Source organism: Apostichopus japonicus, chromosome 7, assembly GCF_037975245.1.
Source record: "Apostichopus japonicus isolate 1M-3 chromosome 7, ASM3797524v1, whole genome shotgun sequence".
Classification (NCBI taxonomy): domain Eukaryota; kingdom Metazoa; phylum Echinodermata; class Holothuroidea; order Aspidochirotida; family Stichopodidae; genus Apostichopus; species Apostichopus japonicus.
Window position 1 is genome coordinate 5,173,949 of NC_092567.1, and position 22,578 is coordinate 5,196,526.

Genomic DNA, 22,578 nt, shown 5'->3' on the forward strand with positions numbered 1-22,578 from the left:
CCTCGACCCTCAACAATATGCTTATAGGGCCCATCGCAATACAGAGGACGCGGTCTTAAATTGCTTGGAGAAATTGTATTCCCACCTTGAACATTCTAAATCTGGTCATTCTGCCAGAATTATGTTCTTTGATTTTTCATCTGCGTTTAACACAATTCAACCTCATGTTTTGGCCAACAAGATGTTAAATATGAATATTTCACATGATCTCATTTTTTGGATACTCAACTATCTTACCAATCGTTCTCAATATGTTCACATTAGCTCATCCAACTGTATGTCAGATGTCCAATACTCAAATACTGGTGCTCCACAAGGAACCGTTCTAGCCCCATTTTTATTCACTCTGTACACGTCGGATGTGAGATCCTCGTCTGACAGTTGCCATTTAATTAAATTTACAGATGATACAGCCTTAGTGGGTTTGATTAAAAAGGATGATGAGAGGGAATATCTGGAAGAAATTAATCATTTCGTCGGTTATTGTGATAAGAACTTCCTGGAGCTTAATGTTAAAAAAACAAAGGAAATGAATATTGATTTTAGAAGGGTCAAGGGTCAACCAAGAGAGGTTGTGATTAAAGAAAATCCCGTAGAAAAAGTCTCATCCTATAAATATCTTGGTGTTGTTATTGATGATCAACTGGCGTGGCATGAGCATATTGATTATTTAATAAAGAGAGTAAACCCTAGACTATACTGTCTCCGTAGATTGAGTAAATTTGACATTGACATTCGTATCCTCACTATATTTTATAACTCAGTCATTTGTAGCGTGTTTAAATATTGTATGACATGCTGGGGTGGTAATGTGACTGCTTATGATAAGAGTCGCATTGATTCTGTTATCAGACAGGCTAACCGTATTCTGGGTGGGGACCAGCTCACAATGGAGTGTATGTATCATAACGTTATAGAGTCTAAGCTCGACGCCATCCTTGCCGACGAGAATCACCCATTGTTCCCTAATCTCAACAGTGCAATAATATCTCGCAGTGGGCGGATGAGGCTTCCGAGTGCAATTACAAATCGACACAAATCTTCCTTTATCCCTCAGTGCATTAAGCTCTTTAATTTTCGTTTCAATCGTTAGTTGCCTGCTTTACCTTCCCGTTCTTGCCGTCCATACGGGTGTTACATTTGTTTATCATCACGCCTTTATACTTTTATACTTTAATTCTCTGATACTCTTATGTTTGCCATTCTTATGTCTTTTTACTCTTTATCATCTTGTATTTGTCTTATTTGTACATATCTATTCGGGTGTTACATTTGTTTTATCATCACGCCTTTAAACTTTTATACTTTAATTCTCTGATACTCTCATGTTTGTCATTCTTATATCTTCTTACTCTTTATCATCTTGTATTTGTCTTATATGTACATATGCGAGCTTGTATTTTCCCTTCTGGGATGAAATAAAGTTTTACTTACTTACTTACTTACTTACACTCAACAAAATTACTTTTAAAGTTCCGAAGCGAGAAATTTTACCGTAGACTAGTTACCATATATGCTTTCCTAGATCACACAATTCATACTACTGCATGGTAAACAACTTCCTTACAAAGCGTGTGTGAAATGTTATAGGCTATGCATATGCTGTGAATGTTGGAAATTCATGTTGAGTTATAGGAGTGCTTAGAGAGAACATGTAAAAGTAAAAACACTGCACGTTTTATTGAGCCCCTTAAATTTTGTAGAAAATATAAATAGATCTCGACGACAAAAAAGCAAATCCCTAAAGGCCTATAACTACTTGCTCACAACTTTTATGAAGCCCTGTCGTAAGTTACCATTAACAGTTAACCAATGCAATGTTATTCATACTGTAAGTTTTATTTAAAATTGACCAAAGTTTTCCCTTTCCTCAACCACCATTGGCAAGTTGGCCCAACCCCGGCCAGTTCCGACCGATTGCCCCTTACAGTATGTAAATAACTCTTCACACAAAGTCCAATAAAAACTCAAGCTTCAATAGCTACTTTTGAGGATACATGAATTGCACAAGAAAAATAAATCAGTGGGGCACATGGTCAAAGACAGTGCGAAAACCTTTGCAACAAAGAAAGTATTGCGGTATGAATGTACATATTACTTGAGCAACTCTCAATGCGGAGAGAACAAACGTACTGTGAGTTGAAAATAATTTTTTAGTATCTGAGATGTCAGCTTCCTACAAAATTCCTCATTTTTTGATCAAAACAATGACTCAAATATTACGTGATATCGTACAAAAAATTCAACCAAAATTTCATACCATGACTGTCAACAGGGCCTAATGTTATGATATTTGAGTGCACACATAAGATAGCTTATAGCACAAACATTGTCAACTCTACACGGGAAAGTAATGTACATGTTGTTAATTTACATAATTTTGTTCATTGAGCACTAGACACAAGAATGTTTCCAGACAATGGGTAGGAACTATTAGCCAATCAGATCATGGGAAGTTTGGAAAAAAATCATGACTATTGTTTGCATGTAAAATCTCTGTAATGCAAATGATGTTATAACAACGTACGGAGTTATAACTTCGTACCTTGTGGTTGATTGCTATGATTTATTTGATTTAAGACAAATTCAATCATCAGAATGATTGGCAGAAAATTTAGTTATCCTGAGGTTTGAAAATAATGTTCATTCAAAATATATTCATTCAAAAATTTGTTTTGTTATGTTTTGCATATAGGCCTAGTTGTGAGTGTGTGTACTTAGGGTTTCCATCCTCGGGACGCAATGTGAAGTGTTTGCGTCCATCTCTGGAACTTTGCGTTCCGGATGCAAAATCCTGCATTCGTAACACTGTTGAAGACAATGAATCAAATTTTTAAAATAATTTGACTGCAAAATGCAAAATGATACTATCGTATCTTCGTAAAACAATTAATAACATAATGGGGATGACATATCTAGTACATAATGGGGATGATGTATTTTGAGATATCTAGTCCATCATAGGGATTTTGTTATTAGAGTACTGACTTACATCATTGTTAGATGCGTTCTTCAGTAGCTGCAAAGTACAATTCTGTTGTAATTTACTATCTTTAGTCCAGATCTGTAACCTCTCTGAACACAGTGACTCAATAATATTGATATTATCAACCTGAAAATAAACACAAAATGAAGCAGTGTAAACTTATCTCTCTGTTTTTACTTTTTTTACTATTCTAATTGTAGTATCATTGGTATTACTATAGCTTAAAGAAAATCCATTGTTATGAAAATAAGTCAAAAACACATCCAGCAAAACGTCCTTTTCATACTACCAGATTTACCACTATGTACAGAAAAGTTTAAAATACTCTCAATATAAAAGAAACGTCATACACGGTTTCCTTGAGTATCTTCAGTTGATTAATGATCTGAATTAATTAGTAATCAAAAATGTCCAATGACCAACTCATATTTTAAAATATTGTTTCCACAATCTAGAAATACACATTATATTCCCTAAGCTATGTCACGATCTCTGTCGTTGTCTAGTGGTTGTCGGCATTTACACTACTGTACTTCCAACTTGTTCTGCACTAATTGACACGAACACAATAACAAAAAGCCCTGGCAACTAAAAACAAAAGAATCATACCTCCCAATCACCAGAATGGAGATTCAGGCTGTAACCGTAGTCTCGCCAGTATACTATGATGACAAGTATGTAAAAATATGTTAAATTTAAAGACATTTTAGGATTTATGAAGGAGAGGAATTAACTTTTTCACATAAATGAAACGGATACCTCTACACTAAAAATGGAACACTTACAGTAATAACTTTGATTTTGGTGTTTTTCATCCAATAAATATGGCTTGACTTAAAACGACACGATTTCAGTGTTTAGACTTAAGTAATGTTCTTAAACAAATATCCTAAGTATAGATAGGTTAATAACATTACCATTACAGTAGCTTGTACCAAAGGAATGTGTCGAGCAGGACAAATCAGTTGGCGGTTAACACTTACTGCTCCTGAAATCAATGTAATCCTCCTGACAGAGCAATTTATTTTGTCATATTTTCTACTTTTGAATCATTCTTGCTTTTACCAAAGGCTTACATTCTGCTTTTTGCACTTCTTATGAAAATGTTACAATATATTATCTCTTATATCAACTCCTTGATGACTAGATTTAATCAAATAATCAACTAATACTGACAGAATCGATAGTTACTTTTAAGTTTCCTAGATATCATCTCTGACTTGATAGACTTTTGAGAGGGCGAAAGAGGCAGCAGACATTCACTGAACCTTTGAAGTAAAAAGGAAGAAACAAACCAACATGAGAGAAAGATAGCAAAACAGTCTTGCTATGAAGCCAATTCCATATAGGAAATGATTAGGAAGTGCTTCAAAATGATTGGAATCGAAACACCTTACTGTGGACATCATTCTGCTGTTTAATATGAGCAAATGAGCCTATAACTGCAGGAAGGTCATAGTGTAATGTACAGTATGTTTAGGCTCGTCCTTAGGTCGTGCTAGGAGTCCATGAAAGGAATTGGTGTGCAATCAGATAGATTGTAAAATAGACTTGTTTGTAATACAATTCCACGCACAGTATGTTGTCCTCCGTTTTTAAGAGTGGGGATTATCTCATACTACCACATTACTGATTCAATCCTCCAAAATTCATGAAGAAATTTGTTGGGTTCAATTACACCTTGGCCTCTTTGATGATACTTATCATATCATGTAAGACATTTTCCCAATGATATATGAAAAATATTCTTACCTTCCAAATTCACAACTGTCATTGTTTCTTTTTGTTATAATTAATACTGTGATGGCTAGTCATACCAACATAAAAAACTCATCTTTTTTCATGATTGTAACACTAAAATTTCTGATAACAGTGTATTTCTTTATGATACATCATTTACCAGTTTTGTCAGAGCTCTGTGTTTATCTCTATTACTTTGGTAAATCAGTTATTTTAAATGTAACAAGAGGGAATATTTGTACAGTAGGTACAGTACATAGTATGATAACAAAAACAAGAGATTCAACTTACGACAGCTCCTTAACAGACTGACAACGAAGCGCAAAACAGAAGATGTTTGTAAACTGTATCTCTGATATTGTATACGGTTCATTTCCCTCCTTCTCAGTCTCTATGTGTATCTTTTCTACTGTCACTAAAGGACAGAGAGAGAGGCCAGATTGGAGTAAAATAGTGTATCCATCACACTCCTTGAAGGCCATGGTCAGGTGAAGGCAAGCTATGGTAATCTGTTAGAGAAATGAACAAGGTTAATTTATTGTAGTTATCCTCTAGTTAAAGAATCATGCTACATTATGAACGGATGGAGGGTTTTATGTAATTGAGTTAGACCAGTGTTTTAATGAAGTGTTTCAAGAAACTTCTTCGTAGCGAAATATTGAACTGTATTCCATCACTGGACAAAATACCAATTCGCATATCGCAGTGGCAGATCGATGGGGGATGCATTTAATACCATTTGCTGTTCTAAATTACTGGACACTATGAAGGCGTATGTCAGTGACAATGTAATTATACTACATTATAATTTCCTGTTTGATCGCACACAGTTTGTTCACTGTAACAGTGTCAACAGTGATAGTCTCGTTAATAACACTGGTGTTCCACAGGGTTGTTGCTTGTCCCCATTACTTTTTGAAATTTACACTGATTCATTAGTCTCATATTATGACAATGTTTATATCTTGAAGTATGCAGACGATACTGCCATAATTGGGATGTGCACAGATAAAAACCCACAGTGTCTATCAAATTATTTCCCAGCCATAGAGTATGCTGTGAATTGGTGCAAGGATAATTATATATGGTAAGAAAACCAAGGAAATGATTGTTGATTTTCGTGCAGTGCAAAGCCATGCCCCATTGTACATTGACAATAATGTGATTGAGGTTGTATCACGCTTACTTAATTGGAATACCCACATGAACAATGTGGCATCAAAAGCTAAACAGAGATCATATTGTATTCGTAGGCTCGCCGGCTTTGGCTTAGATTTTGATAAGCAGCTTTGTCTTTTTCAGACAATGGTGTTGTCCATCCTTGTGTACTGTGGCCCAATTTGGTTATCATCCTGTTTCTAAAGGACAATTTGACTACTTGAATAAATCCATCAAGTTGTATTCTACCATCACGGATGATTTCATTGATCGTATAATATGTTAGTGTGCTTCTTCTATAGTCGAGGATTCCGATCACCCTCTCTTTGATTTTTTCATGAAACCACCTAGGTTTTACACGATCCCACGTACAGGGTATGCGGACAGAACGGTTTAGGCGATCATTTTTACCTAGAAGTATTAAGACTTTGAATTGTATGATACATAGATAACTTTTTTTAACCTATTTTTGAGATGCTGTAATCCATTTTATTATATTGTCATTTTATGATGAATATCAATTAATTTTACTTTACTTTACTTTCCTTAGACAATTACATTGTGAGGTCAAAATGACATTTCAACAGTAGCTTACCATGCCAATGCAATGCTACTCCATAAACCATTTGGCATTTTACTTTTAGTTTTTTGCAGTAAAGGGGACCTCACAACTAAAACTCAAATTATTCTAATATGGTTTGGATTGTCTATGTCATAGTGTGTTCATTTATTAGTTGGCAGTATGGCCACATGAAAGCAATAAATCAAGTGACATTATTGGTAATGACATCGACACTAAGTGTTGTTAGCATTTGAAATTGTTTACGTTCCTACTGTATGGTCATTAAGTCATTATTTTGGGATTCAACCTCTGAAGATATGTATACAGTTGGCAATCTGATCTCATGAATCGATTGCTATTATATAACTTTCAAGAAATGCAGCGCAAACTTGAAAAATCAAAACAGGACTTGGCAGAAATATAAACCAAGCACTTAAGTACATGAGAGGGCAAAGGTTCGAATCCCGGTGGAGGCTGGAAGTTTTGCACTGTTTTTTGTAGGTATAAGGACACACTGATTATAATTATATTGTACAATAACAGTACAAGACCGTGACCACATGACCACAAACCTGAGGAAATATGTCTTGATTGCAGTGAAAGAAAACTACTTCACCTGTGTTGCACTCGCAAATTCCAAAACTTGTAAAGTAGATCTCTGATGTAGTTGACTGTCATCGCCATGTACCTGGACCACTTTAGAGGCCAACTTTGTGATTGCATCCACAATATTCTCACTTTCATAGTCTTGTTCCAGCATACACATCATAGCAAACTGTTTATGTTTAAGGTTGTTTTGCAGATAATTTACAATTTTACCCGAAGCAGTCTTATTAAGACCACAGGCAAATCTGTAAACATAGTGAAGTTCAAAGGGATCCAAATAACGGAGCAGTTCAGCTACACTCTGGCTCTCTGTTGTGGCAGAGGTTGAAGATTCTTGAGATAGATAATCAGCAATGTAGTGGGCAGCATACCACTCACAGAACAATTTGTGGAAGAATCTGACTTCCTTTTTGTAGAGAAATTGATCACCAGTCAGTATTTCTTCCTCAAAAAATATTCCAGTTTTAAGATACTGCTCATAAAAGTCATCCCCAAGTCGTTTTCTCAGGGAAGTACTATCCCATTCAATCAGTTGGTTTCTACCGCTCAATGCCTGAAAAGCAACCTTGTTCAACTCATCATGTTTTAAGTCAAAACATACCTTTTCAATTGGTTTGTTCATCAAATGACTATGTAAGCAAGCTATCACATTACGAAAGAAACTAGTAACGGATTTGAATGTCTTCAAGTCTTTGTTCTCGTGGCTCATGTGAGCAAACAAAACAAACAACAAACGAACTTGACACAAGTCACCAAGTAGAGGGTTTCCTTGGAGTTTAAGTATTATTTCCCTGGCAGCTTGTTCGTCACCGTGTACAACTGCTTTTCGAATATATTGATCTCGGATGTCCTCGTTGAAACCTGTTAAACGTAGTCGATCAGTATGCGGTGCAAATTCTTTCGGTAAGTAGAAAGGCCTGGTAGTCAGAATGACGTCTATATCCTGCAACATTTCTCTCCGAAGGATAAGAGAAATATCAGTCTCTTGATCGTCTTTATCAGGGTATTCGTCAAATCCATCCAAAATAACCAACACACCTGAACAATTCTTTATGATTGATTCCACTATAACCTCACTCAGATCTGAGTCTCTGGGTAATATAAAACGCCGTATTGCTTGGTATATTGACTTCACCCCTCTCAGTTGTCTTAGCCGCAGGTAAATAAGTATTGGTACGTTACTTAAAGGGGATTTTGGAACTCTTTGGCACCAATCGTATGCAAGCTGTAGTGTCAGTGTTGATTTTCCGTATCCAGGTTCGCCCTCTATAATTTGCCTACCACAATTCTCAGGTCTCTTTAGTAGTTCATGATGTGACTCTAAAAGTTTCCACATTTTGTTTCCATGTGCTTGTTGAACTAACCGTTCAATGCCGCTATAAACATATACTTTATCAACACAATACATTCTGTCTCTGATGTAAGGCAATGGTTGTACGGAGTGATAAAGTATCTCATACTTTGCCTTTAATTCCTTGATGAATTGTTCCTCCTCTGTAGGAAACCAGAAAAGTGTGATTAGTAACAATCTTATTTATATCAGGAACAAATTCAATAATGAAAATGGTCAGATGAAAGTTTTATTTTTTTAAATGGAATGTCATTATTGGTAGCTGCTCAACCAAATTTTGCTGTAGAAAATGTCTTGATATGTTAATTGAATTGCTTAACTTTAGATTCGTTCTCAAACTAAATGGTTATTTGAACAGCTGCTTTAATTGCAAAGAGACAATCGATTCCAACATTTGGCAAAGATGTGTAAAAAAAAAAACTTCTTGGCCCAGACCATTTGGGAGTCATCATTGGGTCATAACTGTTATCTGAAGTGGGACGCATTCTGATGTATTCAGAATGTTCATATCTTATTTTCATAAACCATAAATACTGAAATACAAAAGGAACCGTGAAATTATTGTGTCATTTATATATCCCCATATGGTAAAGTTAACTGCAACATGAATTTGAAAATGACAGCAATAAAGTCACTGGAATCAGTTACATTATTATACATTATCATTTGTAGAGGATATGTATGTTGAAATTTATTTTAATTAATGCGTGGTATTTAACAGTATCTTAAAGCAATTGAAGGTATTGTTTGCAGCATTCACTGCACTCAGCTTGCAATAACTTGTACATCAGACTTACCAGGTGTGCGGTGAGTCTTAGTCTTGGGCAACATCTAAACAAGAGAGGTAATGATACTTTCAAACATATTATTAATAGAATTATTAATTTGAAGTCACTATTTGCAAATAATTTGACTATGTAATTAAACATTTTCTATTAAATAGGATACAAGTTAACATAATATGTTTGATGTTGCTAAGTAACCGTAGGTTGTACCTTATTCTTATATAAATGAACTCAGAGTCTACATGGCAGTCAAGCTTGCCTATAGAAAAACTGTCCTCTCCAAATTCACTCAAGCATTAAAAATTTGTTACTTGATAGCATAAACTACCCCAAATACTGTCATTAGGATTCATCCTTGAGTTGACCAGTCACCTGTATGATTGCAAACACAAGTGCTCTAATGGCCAGTACTACTTTCCTGTGTGTGAAGACAAGTTTGGCTTGACCACTGAAAAAATACACTGTGTTTCCTTAATCATGAATTTGTGCAGAGGAGAGTTCACTATGGCTAGCATTACCAAATCAGGTAGATATTTAATCTTCCCTGTTTTTGGCTAAGAACAGGGAGAATGGGGTGGTATTTGCTGCAGGGAAGATTGTAATGTACATGTTATTCTCAACACAAGACTAGTAGGGAGAGGATTTCCTGAGTTGCGTGTATTACTTATATCTATTACAACATAAAACTATCCATTGGTAGGAATGTTTTTTTTTCTTCAAATGAGTATAATGTTAACTTGTTGTTGCAACATATTATGTGTATCGATTAATTCAGTTGTTCACTTCCGGCATCAAAAATGCTCAATAAATAGAGGTAGTGCAAGTTAATATAGTATATTTTGTTTAATCATGTGTAATCTCTGAGTTTCCCACGTGTTTGGTAATCATCAGACAAGTGACACGTTTGTAACTATTTTCTATGGTACAGTATGTACTGTGACTGATTATAGTAATAGATTACGAAATCTCAGCGTGTGTTTCTTTACTAAAGCTTATCTATGTGTTATATTCTTTGCATGTTACAACCAGATTAAAGGCTCGTCCTTACTACTGTAACATACAACCATCCAAGCCGCATTTGTTTCCATACCACCACCAGTCCTCAGTAGGGAATATTTAAGTGCCCCTGGAATCTTAGACTGAATTAGCGTTACAGTATGTTTAACAGCTTTATTTTGTTTCCCTTGGTCTTATTTATATTTTCAGATATAACGGTCTTACCTCTTCGTCTTCCACAATTTTCCTCCGCCTCTTTCGGAAGTTTAACACTGCAGGAATAATTTATGTAAGGTTAATTAACCAGAATGCAAAGATGCATTGTGGTTTCGATGATGTAACATCAGCAGTTTTCTTCATGAAACTGACATCATGTACAGTGAGGGTGTACAACACACTTGAACTTAGTAATACAGTGAAAAGCAGTGTGATGTGGAAAAAAAAGTCACAATGACAGAGGCTGTCCTGACATTTAACATGTAATGATTACCATTCACCTCAACAACAGGCATCTTGTACTAAATGTGATAGATACATCAAGATACTAAATATGACATCTGTCCTTGTTGAAATATTGTGTAAAACATGGGTCTCACAATTTGACACCTGGTGAGCTCAAACGACCACTGACCTCTGCCCAATTTTGTAAAATTACATACCAAATATGCGATCTGTCCAAGCTTCCATCATGATATTTTGTTAGGACGGTGTGTTAGTGTAGAGAGACAGGTAAGAGGGGAGTGAAGTAAATGTTTGGCATTTGTTGTCTTCATATGACCTTAGACCTCCACCAAAACAATAATAGGCTCCTAAACTTGTCCAAGGTTCCCTTCTTGCAAGATCATGTTTACAAAGCTTTCACGATTTGACCTGTTTTCCCCAAGTGAACCTTGAGCTCCACCAAAATCAATGGGCTTCTTTCACTCAATGCTACTGTATACACCTTCATACCAAGTATGCGATCTGCCTATGCTTCTAATATTGAGATATCATGTTTACAAGGTTTTCATAATTTGACCTCTGATGACCCCAAATGACCTTCCACTTCCCCGAAAAAAATGAGCTTCTTTTAATCAATAAGGTTCTTCTACAAATTAAATATAAGGTCTGTTCATGCTTTCCTTTTTGACATATCATGTTTAAAAGGTTTTCACAATTTGACCCCTAGTGACCCCAAATGACCTTTGACCTCCACCAAAAACAATAGGCTTCTTTGACTTAATTTGGTACTTTTACACATCAAATATGAGGTATGCCCATGCTTCCCATCTTGAGATATCGTGTTTACAAGGTTTTCACAATTTGATCCTTGGTGACCTCAAATGACTTTTGACCCCCACCAAAAACAATAGGATTCTTGTACTCAATGTGAATTTAACCTCACCAAATATGAAGTTGGTCCGACCTTCCTTTCTTGAAATATTGTGTTTACCGGGTTTTTACAATTTGACTCCTCATGACCCAAAATTACCCTTGACTTTCACCAAAAACAATAGGCTTCTTGTACTCAATGTGGTAAGCCTACACATTACATATGATATTAGCCCGAACCATCCTTCTTGAGATATCATGTTTACAAGCTGGGCATCACAAATGCACGGTTACTATTATTATCAAAATAAAAAACATACAAAATAGTTACTATACTTTTCTGTTAGTCAATAAGGATAATGTAGATGCAATGAATACAAATAGAATACAAGAAAATAGCTAACAAACTTTGCTATATATATTGCAAAGTAATTGTGCTATGCACTATGGTACAGTACCTTTCATACAGACGACCAAAACCACCAGAATTAGAAGTACTACAATTATAATTGTAACCACAGCAACTTTCGATGAACCCAAAGTCCCCTTGTTGTCTGTAAATTGGAAAAACACATGTTAATTAGTAATTTGAAATTAAGCATTTGAAAATATTAAGTGAGGATCTGAAAGGGTTAACATTATCACAAAGACAGAACAATTATTCAATAAAATCAACTGCACTTTCCAAGATGTAATGAAGATAAGGCACCAAATTCAGATAGATTTTGACTAAAGCATATCAGTATTCATCAGTGTGTGAGAAAAGACTAGCCTTTTGGCGATATAAAGAAGCAGATAACAATAAAGTTGTTCTGATGGAGCTTAAAGTCAGATTTAGGAACTGTAAGTCGGATCGAAGAATAAGTCGTTCGAGATGCAAACTAGCCATTTATTTAGAAGCATAACTTCTATCAGACATATTTACTGTATTCTAACTACACGAGCAGGCTACTGGATCTCACAATTGCAAAATCATTCACCTCTTAGAACAAGATAAAAGAGAATATTTAGATCAATTCTAATGTAACTTCAGGTATAAAACACTCATTATAAAACACTCTAATGTGATCCCTCTTTCAGGCGCTGATAAAATTTTGAAGTTTGTTGTAAGAGAAATGTCAAAGATTCCTCACTTTTCTGTTGATGTCCTTTCCAGCTCTGTTAGAGAAAGAGCAGGATAGTTTTCCTAAGTTCTCCATTGGAGTTTGACTTCTGGTCATATTCCACGAACTGAACACGTCACGTTTCCTGCTCTTGCGACGTCGAGTACACATACTGTGTATGGTCACATCCTTCTACAATTATGTACGGCGGGCTTGGATAGGCTATTCAAGAAAAAAGGAGAAATTGTTTTTTTTTTCCACAATGACTGGTTAATAATTTAAATACGTTTTATATTAGTCAATACGAACTTAACATGTAAAGAAGTCCGTATATTAAAAAAAAAAACATTTGACAGATCATATAAATGTATACGTTCCATTGTGCACCAATGTTGCATTACAGTCCATTCATATAAAGTAAAACCTCTGGGTGTGCAAGGGAGCAGTGCACTTACTCAATGACTACTGTGTCTACAGTAAATACAGTAAAGTAAAACATCTTGGTGTGCAAGGAGTAGTGCAGCACTCAGAGAATAGTACTTAGGAAAATTATACAGTTATGTAATACCTCTGGGTGTACAACTCGAGCAGTTCAGTACTCAATGACTACAAGTATCTAAAGTTATACAGTAAAATAAGACCTGAGCTGTGTATGAAAGGGAGCAGTAAAGTACTCAATGATTACTGTAGTGTCTACAGTTATACAGTAAAGTATTACCTCTGGGTGTGTAGGGGAGCAGTACAGTACTCGATGACTACTGTAGCTCATCAACATTTATACAGTAAAGTAATACCTCTGGGTGTGTAAGAAGTAGGGCAGTACTCAATGACTACTGTAGCGTCTACAGTTAAACAGTTAAGTAATACCTCTGGGTGTGCAAGGAGCAGTGCAGTACATATTCAATGATTACTGTATGTACAGTAAATACAGGAAATATTTACCTCTGGGTGTGTAAGGGGCAGTGCAGTACTGAATGACTACTGTGGTGTCTACAGTTATACAGTAAAGTAATACCTCTGGGTGTGCAAGGAGCAGTGCAGTACTCAATGACTAAGTACTGTAAGTATGTAAAGTCATACAGGAAAGAAATACCTGTGGGTGTGTTAGGGGGTAGTGCAGTATTCAATGACTACTGTAGTGTTTACAGTTATACAGTAAAGTTTTACTTCTGTGTGTGTAAGGAGCAGTGCAATACTCAATGACTACTGTAGTGTCTACAGTGATACAGTAAGGACAATACCTCTTGGTGTGTAAGGGGGCATTGCAGTACTCATAGACTACTGGAGTATACATACATTTGCAGTAGTCAATGGGTACAGCACTGCACCGTACACACCCATAAGTATTACAGTACTTTACTGTAAATCATATTCCAAGGTCATGAGATCCACCTCTCATTTGAAACTAAACAAAACCTTGACCTCTGATAACTTTGCACATGAAGGTGGCACAGGGATCAACCATGGACAACTTTTATCAGTTTGGAGATTGAGGTTTAGACCCATAATTGACCTTTTTTTGACCTTGGATGACATGACCATTATGTTTGGAAATGATCCCTTACCCTATTCACAACTAGTCCCAAAATGTCAACCATATTGCACCCCATCAGTGGGAGTTTCACAAGTTATTGCCCCCAAAACACACATTTTGGGCCATAATTGACCTTTGGTGACCTTGGATTACATAACCGGAATTTTGGAAACGCGCAACTAGTTAATTCACAACTTGTCCCAATATATCAGCCATGTCAGACTTTGTTTGTCACTGGAAGTTGTTGCATAAAATTAACATAAGTGGGCAGATTTTGTCAATAAGAGATCTTGAATGACCTTGGAAGGCATGACAGCTTTTATGAAAAATATTCCCTTTGATGTGCACTTCATCCTAAAATTGTTATGAACTCCAATGTACACAAGCAATGTTATTGCTAAAAAGGTATCAAATCCAACCTTTGGCACCTCATAACTTACGAACCAGGTGTTCGATCGAAGCGGAAGTTAGTTTCATCTTTAGAGTATACATGTATAGCTCTATCATATAGTTAAATATTGACAAACTTGTTTTGGAATTATGTCCTGCACCTCCTAAAATGAGCATAAAAAAAAAACTTAATCTCTGTTAACTTTGCACCTGAAGGTCGCACAGGGGTCAACCCATGGACAATTTTGATCAAAAGACCATTTGATATCTGGATATGGCCACAATAAATTCAAATAACTAAAGAAGCCAATACAGGTCACCAGAGGTCAACCTAAGGTCAACTGTCACAGAGATGTGGGTCCACTATTGGATTACAATAGCGTAACTCCCAACCTTGACGGACATTTTGTTCTCAAGTTATCACAACAATACCTGTTTTTGACCTCTAATTGACCTTTGTTGACATTGGATCACACCACTGTTAAGTTGAAAAATGATCCCCTACGTTATTTACAAGTATACAGGTATACTGTATATTACAAGTTCCAAAATAACAATCATGTCGGACCCTGTCAATGGGAGTTATTGCTTGTTTATTGTTTTGGTTTTTGGCCCCTAACTGACCTTTGGTGACCTTTACAGGCACTGAGAACAATAGGGCACACCTTTTCACTATAGCGGATCTAGTTGACTACATAGGTTCCTTTTGCTTAAGCAAGGAACCAAAAATTGTTTAAGTCCTTCATGTTGCTTAAATAACATGCTAAAATACATTCTAATGTACAGTATGCTAACTTACATACATGCTCATGAATGCAAACATGTATGCTAACAAACAGACTGACAGCCTGACGTAAACGCTACCAGCTTTTAACATGCTAACATACAGGCTAACAAACAGGCTAACATACTTACTATCATACACACTAACATACATGTATGCTATCATACATGTTAACATGTATGCTAACATGTATGTTTGCTAACAAACATGCTAACATACTTGCTATCATACATGCTAACATAGCCTTCAAGCTAACATATGTATACATGCTAACATGTATGTTAACTTACATGTATGCTAAAAATAGGCTAACATACAGCCTGACATACACGCTATCATAGTGCTTATAACATGCTAACATACATGCTAGCATACACACTAACAAACAGGCTAACAAGCAGGCTTACATACAGGCTTACATACAGGCTTACATACAGGCTAACATACTTGCTATCATACATAGTTAACATACATGTATGCTATCATGCATGCTGACATACATATGCTAACAAACAAACTAACATACATGTATGCTAACATATATGCTAACATGCATGTTAACATACATGCTAGCATACGTGCTTACATACAGTACAAGTACATATACTGTACATGTATGGTATCATACTGCTTACATATCCTTCAAGCTAACATTATGCTAGTTCATTCATGACAATAAACATGATGATACATGCTATCATGTATGCTAACATGCTAATATAGGAGACAGGACTGCTACTGTAACAGATGTATTACAAATAGTACAGGTATCGCAGCTCAATTAGCCTACTGTAGTGCAAGTCAATGGGAGCAATTAATTGACCAAACCTTTATGCAAAGTTGTGTGATTTTTTGCAATTTGGCCGAAATCCAGAATGTTAATGGCTTCAATGCTTAGCATATAGTGTACAGCAATTGATATTTCAGGAATGATGTTCTGTGATATCACGCTTCAGTGATTTATGTTGTCTAAAATGAGTATTTGGGTCAAAATTTAGACTTTAAGGCCTGAGATTGCTGAGATGGACTCTGTTGTGGTCCTATTAATGTCACAAAGTGAGACTATATAATTTACTCACTTTAAGCTAGGTCCTATATATATATATATGAGTGTGTGACACTAGTTTCACGAAGCTTGCTAAGCAACAGTAATCAATGTATATACATGACATTTTGTTGTGAGGATAGCTGAGTAAATTTGGAATAAGTTTATTCAAAATACATGAAATGTGGTTGTCCCAGCCTGGCTTCCTGCCTCAGGACCTAGATGGTAGCAATGATAAGCTCAGTAGCAACAATAATATTACACTTGATTCTTGAATTCTCATGCTGGCATGATTAGCGTTTTATAGTTGCCAGTTTGCTAATGCTATAAACAGATGCCTAGATAGTGTTGCCCTGGCCTAGCATTTTGACCACTGATTGTGTTAGACACATAATCATAGGGCTGTAATGCATCAGGGGACTGCACATACTGTAGTTTACTTGAACTACCATTAAATTGCTGAAGTTAACGAACATATGATAGGCTCACAGTACATGTACAGTATTGCTGCTTCTCAAGAGCACTTGGTGAATTTTACAGAACATTGACTGCCAAATTCATTGCAGAGTAATACAGTACAGTAGCTACACTGTACAACTACTGTACTGGGATTCGTGGGAAGTACTAAGGTGGCCAAAAAAGGGTAAATAATTGATTTCGTACATTGTAGGCTATATGCAAAATATGCACTCACCCAGCTTGGTTCCTGCCACTACCCTACTACACTTTAAGATAGGAATGCATGCTAATTATCTCAAAATATTAATTGTTCTGTGCCAATATGCAAGACCAATTGAGCAGAATTTGACTACAAAATGTCTGACGTGTCAAATTCTTTCATACCCCTAAATGTAACATACCCCTAAATGTAACCCCAAATGTAACAGTAACACATTCGTTGATAAGCTAGAACTGAAGTGTAGGCCTCAGTACATACATTCATTGACTTTGGATGCTGTTTACTACTGTATGCTCTGAGCCTCTAAGCTCAGACAGGTCAGGGCCCAGAGAGTAGCACTGTACAGTATGTATGTGGTAATGGTATCGTAATTCGTATGTAGTACAGTACTTGGGTAATTTTGGCTTTTTTTAGGAGTAAGATTTCCAAATGCCCAAAACATGTGCAAAACTGAGGGGAGGATGTTAAAAGCTTAGAAAACCACAATTTGATCAGCATATATATCTGAAATGGAATAAAACTCATCAAATATGTAACTCTTCTTTGCTGCAAACAGTTTAGGTTGCCTGCTGTATGTTGCTACAGTAGTAATATTTGAAGGTGCGTCAATAACGAAGGTGCGTTAACTGTGAAGCCTTTGCTATACACAGTTACGGTTCTGATAGTTGAATTAATTCAATATGGTTGTTTACAATATTTCAACACTATCATGAAATTTTGTAGGGCAACCATACAGTATTAACATCGTTCTGAAGAATATGGTCCACACACATACTGTAGCTTCCGTTTAGTATTACTAGGCCTAGTACTTAGGCTAGGCCTACAGGCTACACTAGTTCTTGTACTAGTAGGATGGTGACTTCGAAGTTCGGCCACTTAAGACTTAAAACACCCCAAAACTAAATCTTCTGGTCTAAATCACCAGAAAATATACTTCATATGGTGGGAGAATTGTGTTTTAGTACGATACACGGCCAAACTTTCTTTCCTGCAAACTGTTTTCACGTTGTTTTCCAAGAAAATTCTTCGTGATTGTGGAACTGGTATTTCTTGCTAGAGTATTGCGAAGTTCGGACACGCAACCTACAGTGTGGCGCTGGTAAAAATTGGTGGCGCTGTTGCTCTTTCAGTAATTATAACAGACTTCATAGATCTTCGTCATTTTATTGACAAATATGTAAGTAATTTCTTGCACACGGGTCATTTTGGAGAGAAAATAACTGTAGCTTCGTACTTTTTGGTGAAATTTGGCTCTTCCTGTAGGTTTTCATGGTGAAAATCGTGTATTTCTTAAGGTGCCCGAACTTCGCAGTATGGCGAACTTCGCAATACTGACTATACATAGAAGACATTTATGATAATAATAGTCAAGTTGTTCAAGTAGTCCTAGGCTAGATATCAATTAATAAATACTGTAAAATGATAAACACTTAGGCCTACCTGTATTAAACTTAGTTACCAACTCGAATTATCAAGATGTAAGTACCAGTGTTTTGAAGCAAATATGAAGAGAAACCGAACGCGGAAAGATCCTGTTGTAACAGCGCGTAAAATAATGGCTGCATACAGTACGAACCATCGTTTGCAAGCACCTATGGCGTACCTTGAGGCTTGAACAAACATATAATTAATGTGTGTGAGCGAACGGAAGGTAAACTTCATGTAAAAACATGGTTAGGCCACTGATCTACAGTGCCACAGTGTAGATCAGTGGGTTAGGCGGTTCATAACTTCAACATCAAAGGTTAAGGTCAATCGTAATGCACGCCGTTTGCACCACATTTATGATTTATGTTACAGTTGCTGAATATGTTGCCTTCGCGAAAACTCCCGTTGTCTAATTTCATTCCGTTCTGTTCTTCAATTTCATTCCGTTGTCCAAGTTCATTCGGTTATCCAAATTCATTTCGTCGCGAGGTATTCCGTCGCGGAGAAATCCCGTTCGTTATGCGAGAAGTGACCCGTGAAGGTGGGCCCTGTCCCACTTCTATCGATCAATTTCTCAATAAAGTGTATATCTGGCAAATAGAACGTGAATAACAAGCCCACGTAAGCCTACCAAGTATCCATGATACCGTATCATAACAATATGAAGACGTCCCCGCCACCGCCCCTCTCAGTTCCTATGCCTCTATATAGCTAAATATGTTCGGGACAAACCATACTAGCTACATCTAGGCTACATCTTTATCGGTACTATGCAATAGACTGTTGTCCATCTCGCAAAGGATGATTAGTGACATCACCAGCTAAGATCGGAGCACTATATACATTCACAAACAAGGACTATAAGAATATCAGTTGACTTTAGGCCTACCTGGTAGAATTATGCAAAACTGGTCAATTGCATGACTCGTAACCACAAGTACCTGTTAACAAAGGTACTTTAAATACAAACTTTTTCCCTCAAAATATGCTATTGTAGGACGGGATATGCACTAGTTTATTGCAATTAGGGCACTCCAAACTAGTGTAGGGATATGATCTGATTTATTTGCAATTTCGGCTTTCCAAACTCCATGATGTTGAGGGTAAGAAACCCGAAAAAGTTTGTGGCCAGGACCATTCACAAAATGGTTCGTAAACGAAATCTAACTAAGGTTTACGTATCCAAAACAATCTGTTTACTGTTGATTCAATTTCCCTGCGGAAGTTTATCATCTAGGCTCTATAAGGTAACAATATGTTTTTCTTTTGAAACTTTTCAAAGATTTTGACTGATATGATGCATTTTTGGCAGCTTTATGTGAAGTTAGGGTTTGCAGAGAAATGGTCGAATTGCAGTCGCATGGACACTTCGAAGTTCGGACACCTAAGATTTAAACAACCCCAAAGCTATAACTTCCTTTTAGAGACAAATATGTAAGTACTTGCTAGCACACAGGTTATTTTGGAGAGAAAATAACTGTAGCTTCGTAGTTTTTCGTGAAATTGGCTCTTGCTGTAGGTTATCAGGGTAAAATCGTGCATTTCTTAGGGGTGTCCGAACTTCGCAGTGTTCCGAACTTCGCAATACTGTACAGTACTAAGGCTGTACAGAGATAGTATAATCGGCTAAGTTCGTTACCACGTTTCAAACAGTTTAGTTCCTAGCGTGTGATATATTATATGATTAGCCTACTATCACTGGATAGTACTGCTATATAGTACTACTATCACTGGATACTACTACGGGATCGAATATGTGTTCGTTATGTGATGGATGACGATTAAGGCATTCTTGCTCGCTAGCATTGCATATCGTTTATTGTAGGTGACATCCATAGGTAGACAACCTAAGACTTTGAGGCTTATACACCTACTTGTACTACTAGTTACTAGCTAAGGAAGCAGTTAGGTTAGACAGGTTGAAATAATTATGTGGTATTTGCCAGTAGCGCCCTCAGTTGTATCTCAAATCTTTGTAATGAAAAAGGCCGAGCCCATGTTTTGGTCAAAGTAGACATAGGCCTACAGTCAGACCCCAACGAGTGAGTTAATGAGCTCAGAGAGCAGTTTTCTTGTAGCCCGCCCCCCAAAAAAACTGAAGGCCAGACATAAGAAATTTTGCGAAACTGCTTGCGACCTACCACTCTGGTTTCAATGTTTGAATAATGCAACAGAAGGCGTCATCAGCCACCATGACGCGGTAAGGTTAATCTCACAACATTTATTTTCGTAATAAAGCAGTAAAAAGTTCTTTTTTTGTCGTATTTTGTGATAAATCTCCATTGAATTGTACGCCTTTTTTCATGGCTAGTTACAGGAGAAAAATGCACATTTTTAGGTAAACTTGGCTATAGTCTAGATGATGCTTTTTTCAACAATACCAAATTGGCGATTGGAATTGCACTAGTTTTTTCAACTGTCATCTAATTAATTTACGGCAAAACACAGCGTTATGAAATACAGATACAGTTAGGACTTTGTATTGGCTCTGCGTATACAATGATCCATCTAATCCATCTATCCTATCCATCCATCCTATCCATCCTATCTATCCATCCTATACATCCTATCCATCCAATTATAGCTACACATTCTTTACACCCATCCAATTACGATATTATCCGATCAATCCTATCCATCCATCTTATCCATCTATCCTATCCATCCTATCCATCCATCCTATCAATCCATCTTATACATCCATCCTGTCCATCCTATCCATCCATAATATTCATCCATTATATCAATTCATCCTATACATCCATCCTTTCCATCCATCCGATCAATCTTATCCATCCATCTTATCCATCTATTTTATCCATCGTATTCATCTATCCTATCAATCCATCCTATACATTAATCCTATATACCCATCCTATCCATCCATCCTATCCATCCATCCTAGCCATTGATCGTATATATCCACCCAATCCATCTATCTCATCCATCCATCCTATCCATCCTATTAATCCTATCCATCCATTTTATCCATTCATCCTATCCATATATCATATATATCCATGATATATATCCATCCTATCCATCCTATTAGTCCACCCTATACATCCTATCCATCCATCTTATCCATCCATCCTATCCATCCTTCCTATCCATATTACCCATCCATCCTAAACATCCATGCTATCCATTTATCATATCCATCTATCCATCCTCGCCTTCCTATCCATGCATCCCCTCCATCGTATCCATACATCCTATCCATGCATCCTATCCAGCCATCCTATCCATATTATCCATCCATCCATCCATCCTATTCATCAAATTATATGGATCCATACTATACATCTATCCTTTCCATCCATCCTATCCATCCTATCTATGCATCCATCGTATCCATTAATCCTATCCATCATATGTATCCATCCATCCTATCCATCCACCCTATCCATCCTTCCGATCAATCCCATACATCTTATCCATCTGTCCTATCCATATTTAATGTATATACATATAGAGATTACTTTTGATTTGAACCATCGTCACCACATACATTTTCTTAGACTTAAGATCAGAAGCCATATTTTACCCAGCCATGCACAAAGTGCAGGCTGGGTCTTGTATCTTGTGGTTTCTTCTTCTTCTTCTTCTTTCTGTCACAGGAATCGCTATAGCTGGTACATGCCTTTACCGTGGTTCACCAAACTTAGTCACAAGAATCATTGACCGTAAGGGTACATCAGGCCATGACCAGTTTGGGGTCAAAGGTCACACAGGGGTCACTAGGGTCAAAATGGTTAACTGAATAAAAAAAATAGAGTAAGCTCAAATTGCAAAATTGAATATCTCATCTTGTAGATCATGACCAAAGATAAAGAAAAGTCAACTTTGACCTTTTCATCTGACATACGGTTAAGGGGTCAAAGGTCAAGATGTAAAATTTACAAAAAACGCTACTCCTACAGAATATGTAACCTGATCATATGTCTTATGCATATGATAAAGCTTGAAGCCCTCTACAAAACTTATTTTTGAAATTTTGATCAAAGGTCATTTGGGGTCACAAGAGTCAAAAACAAGGTCAAATGTAAAACAAGCTCAAATGATAAAAGTAAAAGTGTCAATGTGTTGGCCTTGGACAAACATAAAACAATGTCCACAG

The 22,578-nt window shown here is 36.6% G+C and overlaps 1 protein-coding gene across 5 annotated transcripts in view; it reads right to left on the reverse strand.

The window, feature by feature from the left end:
* The window catches only part of LOC139970323 (uncharacterized), a 39,314-nt gene that overhangs the window by 7,079 nt on the left and 9,657 nt on the right, over nt 1-22,578 (reverse strand). For 2 of the 5 annotated variants that reach the window (XM_071975989.1, XM_071975988.1), the window contains 9 exons: nt 12,629-12,820; nt 11,954-12,049; nt 10,410-10,456; nt 9,201-9,234; nt 7,063-8,546; nt 5,018-5,235; nt 4,178-4,254; nt 3,596-3,648; nt 2,993-3,112 (listed from right to left, as the gene is read on the reverse strand). In XM_071975989.1, coding sequence (XP_071832090.1) covers nt 2,993-3,112; nt 3,596-3,648; nt 4,178-4,254; nt 5,018-5,235; nt 7,063-8,546; nt 9,201-9,234; nt 10,410-10,456; nt 11,954-11,960 — 2,040 coding nt within the window. In that variant the 5' untranslated portion in view covers nt 11,961-12,049; nt 12,629-12,820. Of the gene's footprint in view, nt 1-2,992; nt 3,113-3,595; nt 3,649-4,177; nt 4,255-5,017; nt 5,236-7,062; nt 8,547-9,200; nt 9,235-10,409; nt 10,457-11,953; nt 12,050-12,628; nt 12,821-18,470; nt 18,733-22,578 lie in introns of those variants that run through there. The other 3 variants (XM_071975991.1, XM_071975990.1, XM_071975992.1) reach the window with 3 other exon arrangements.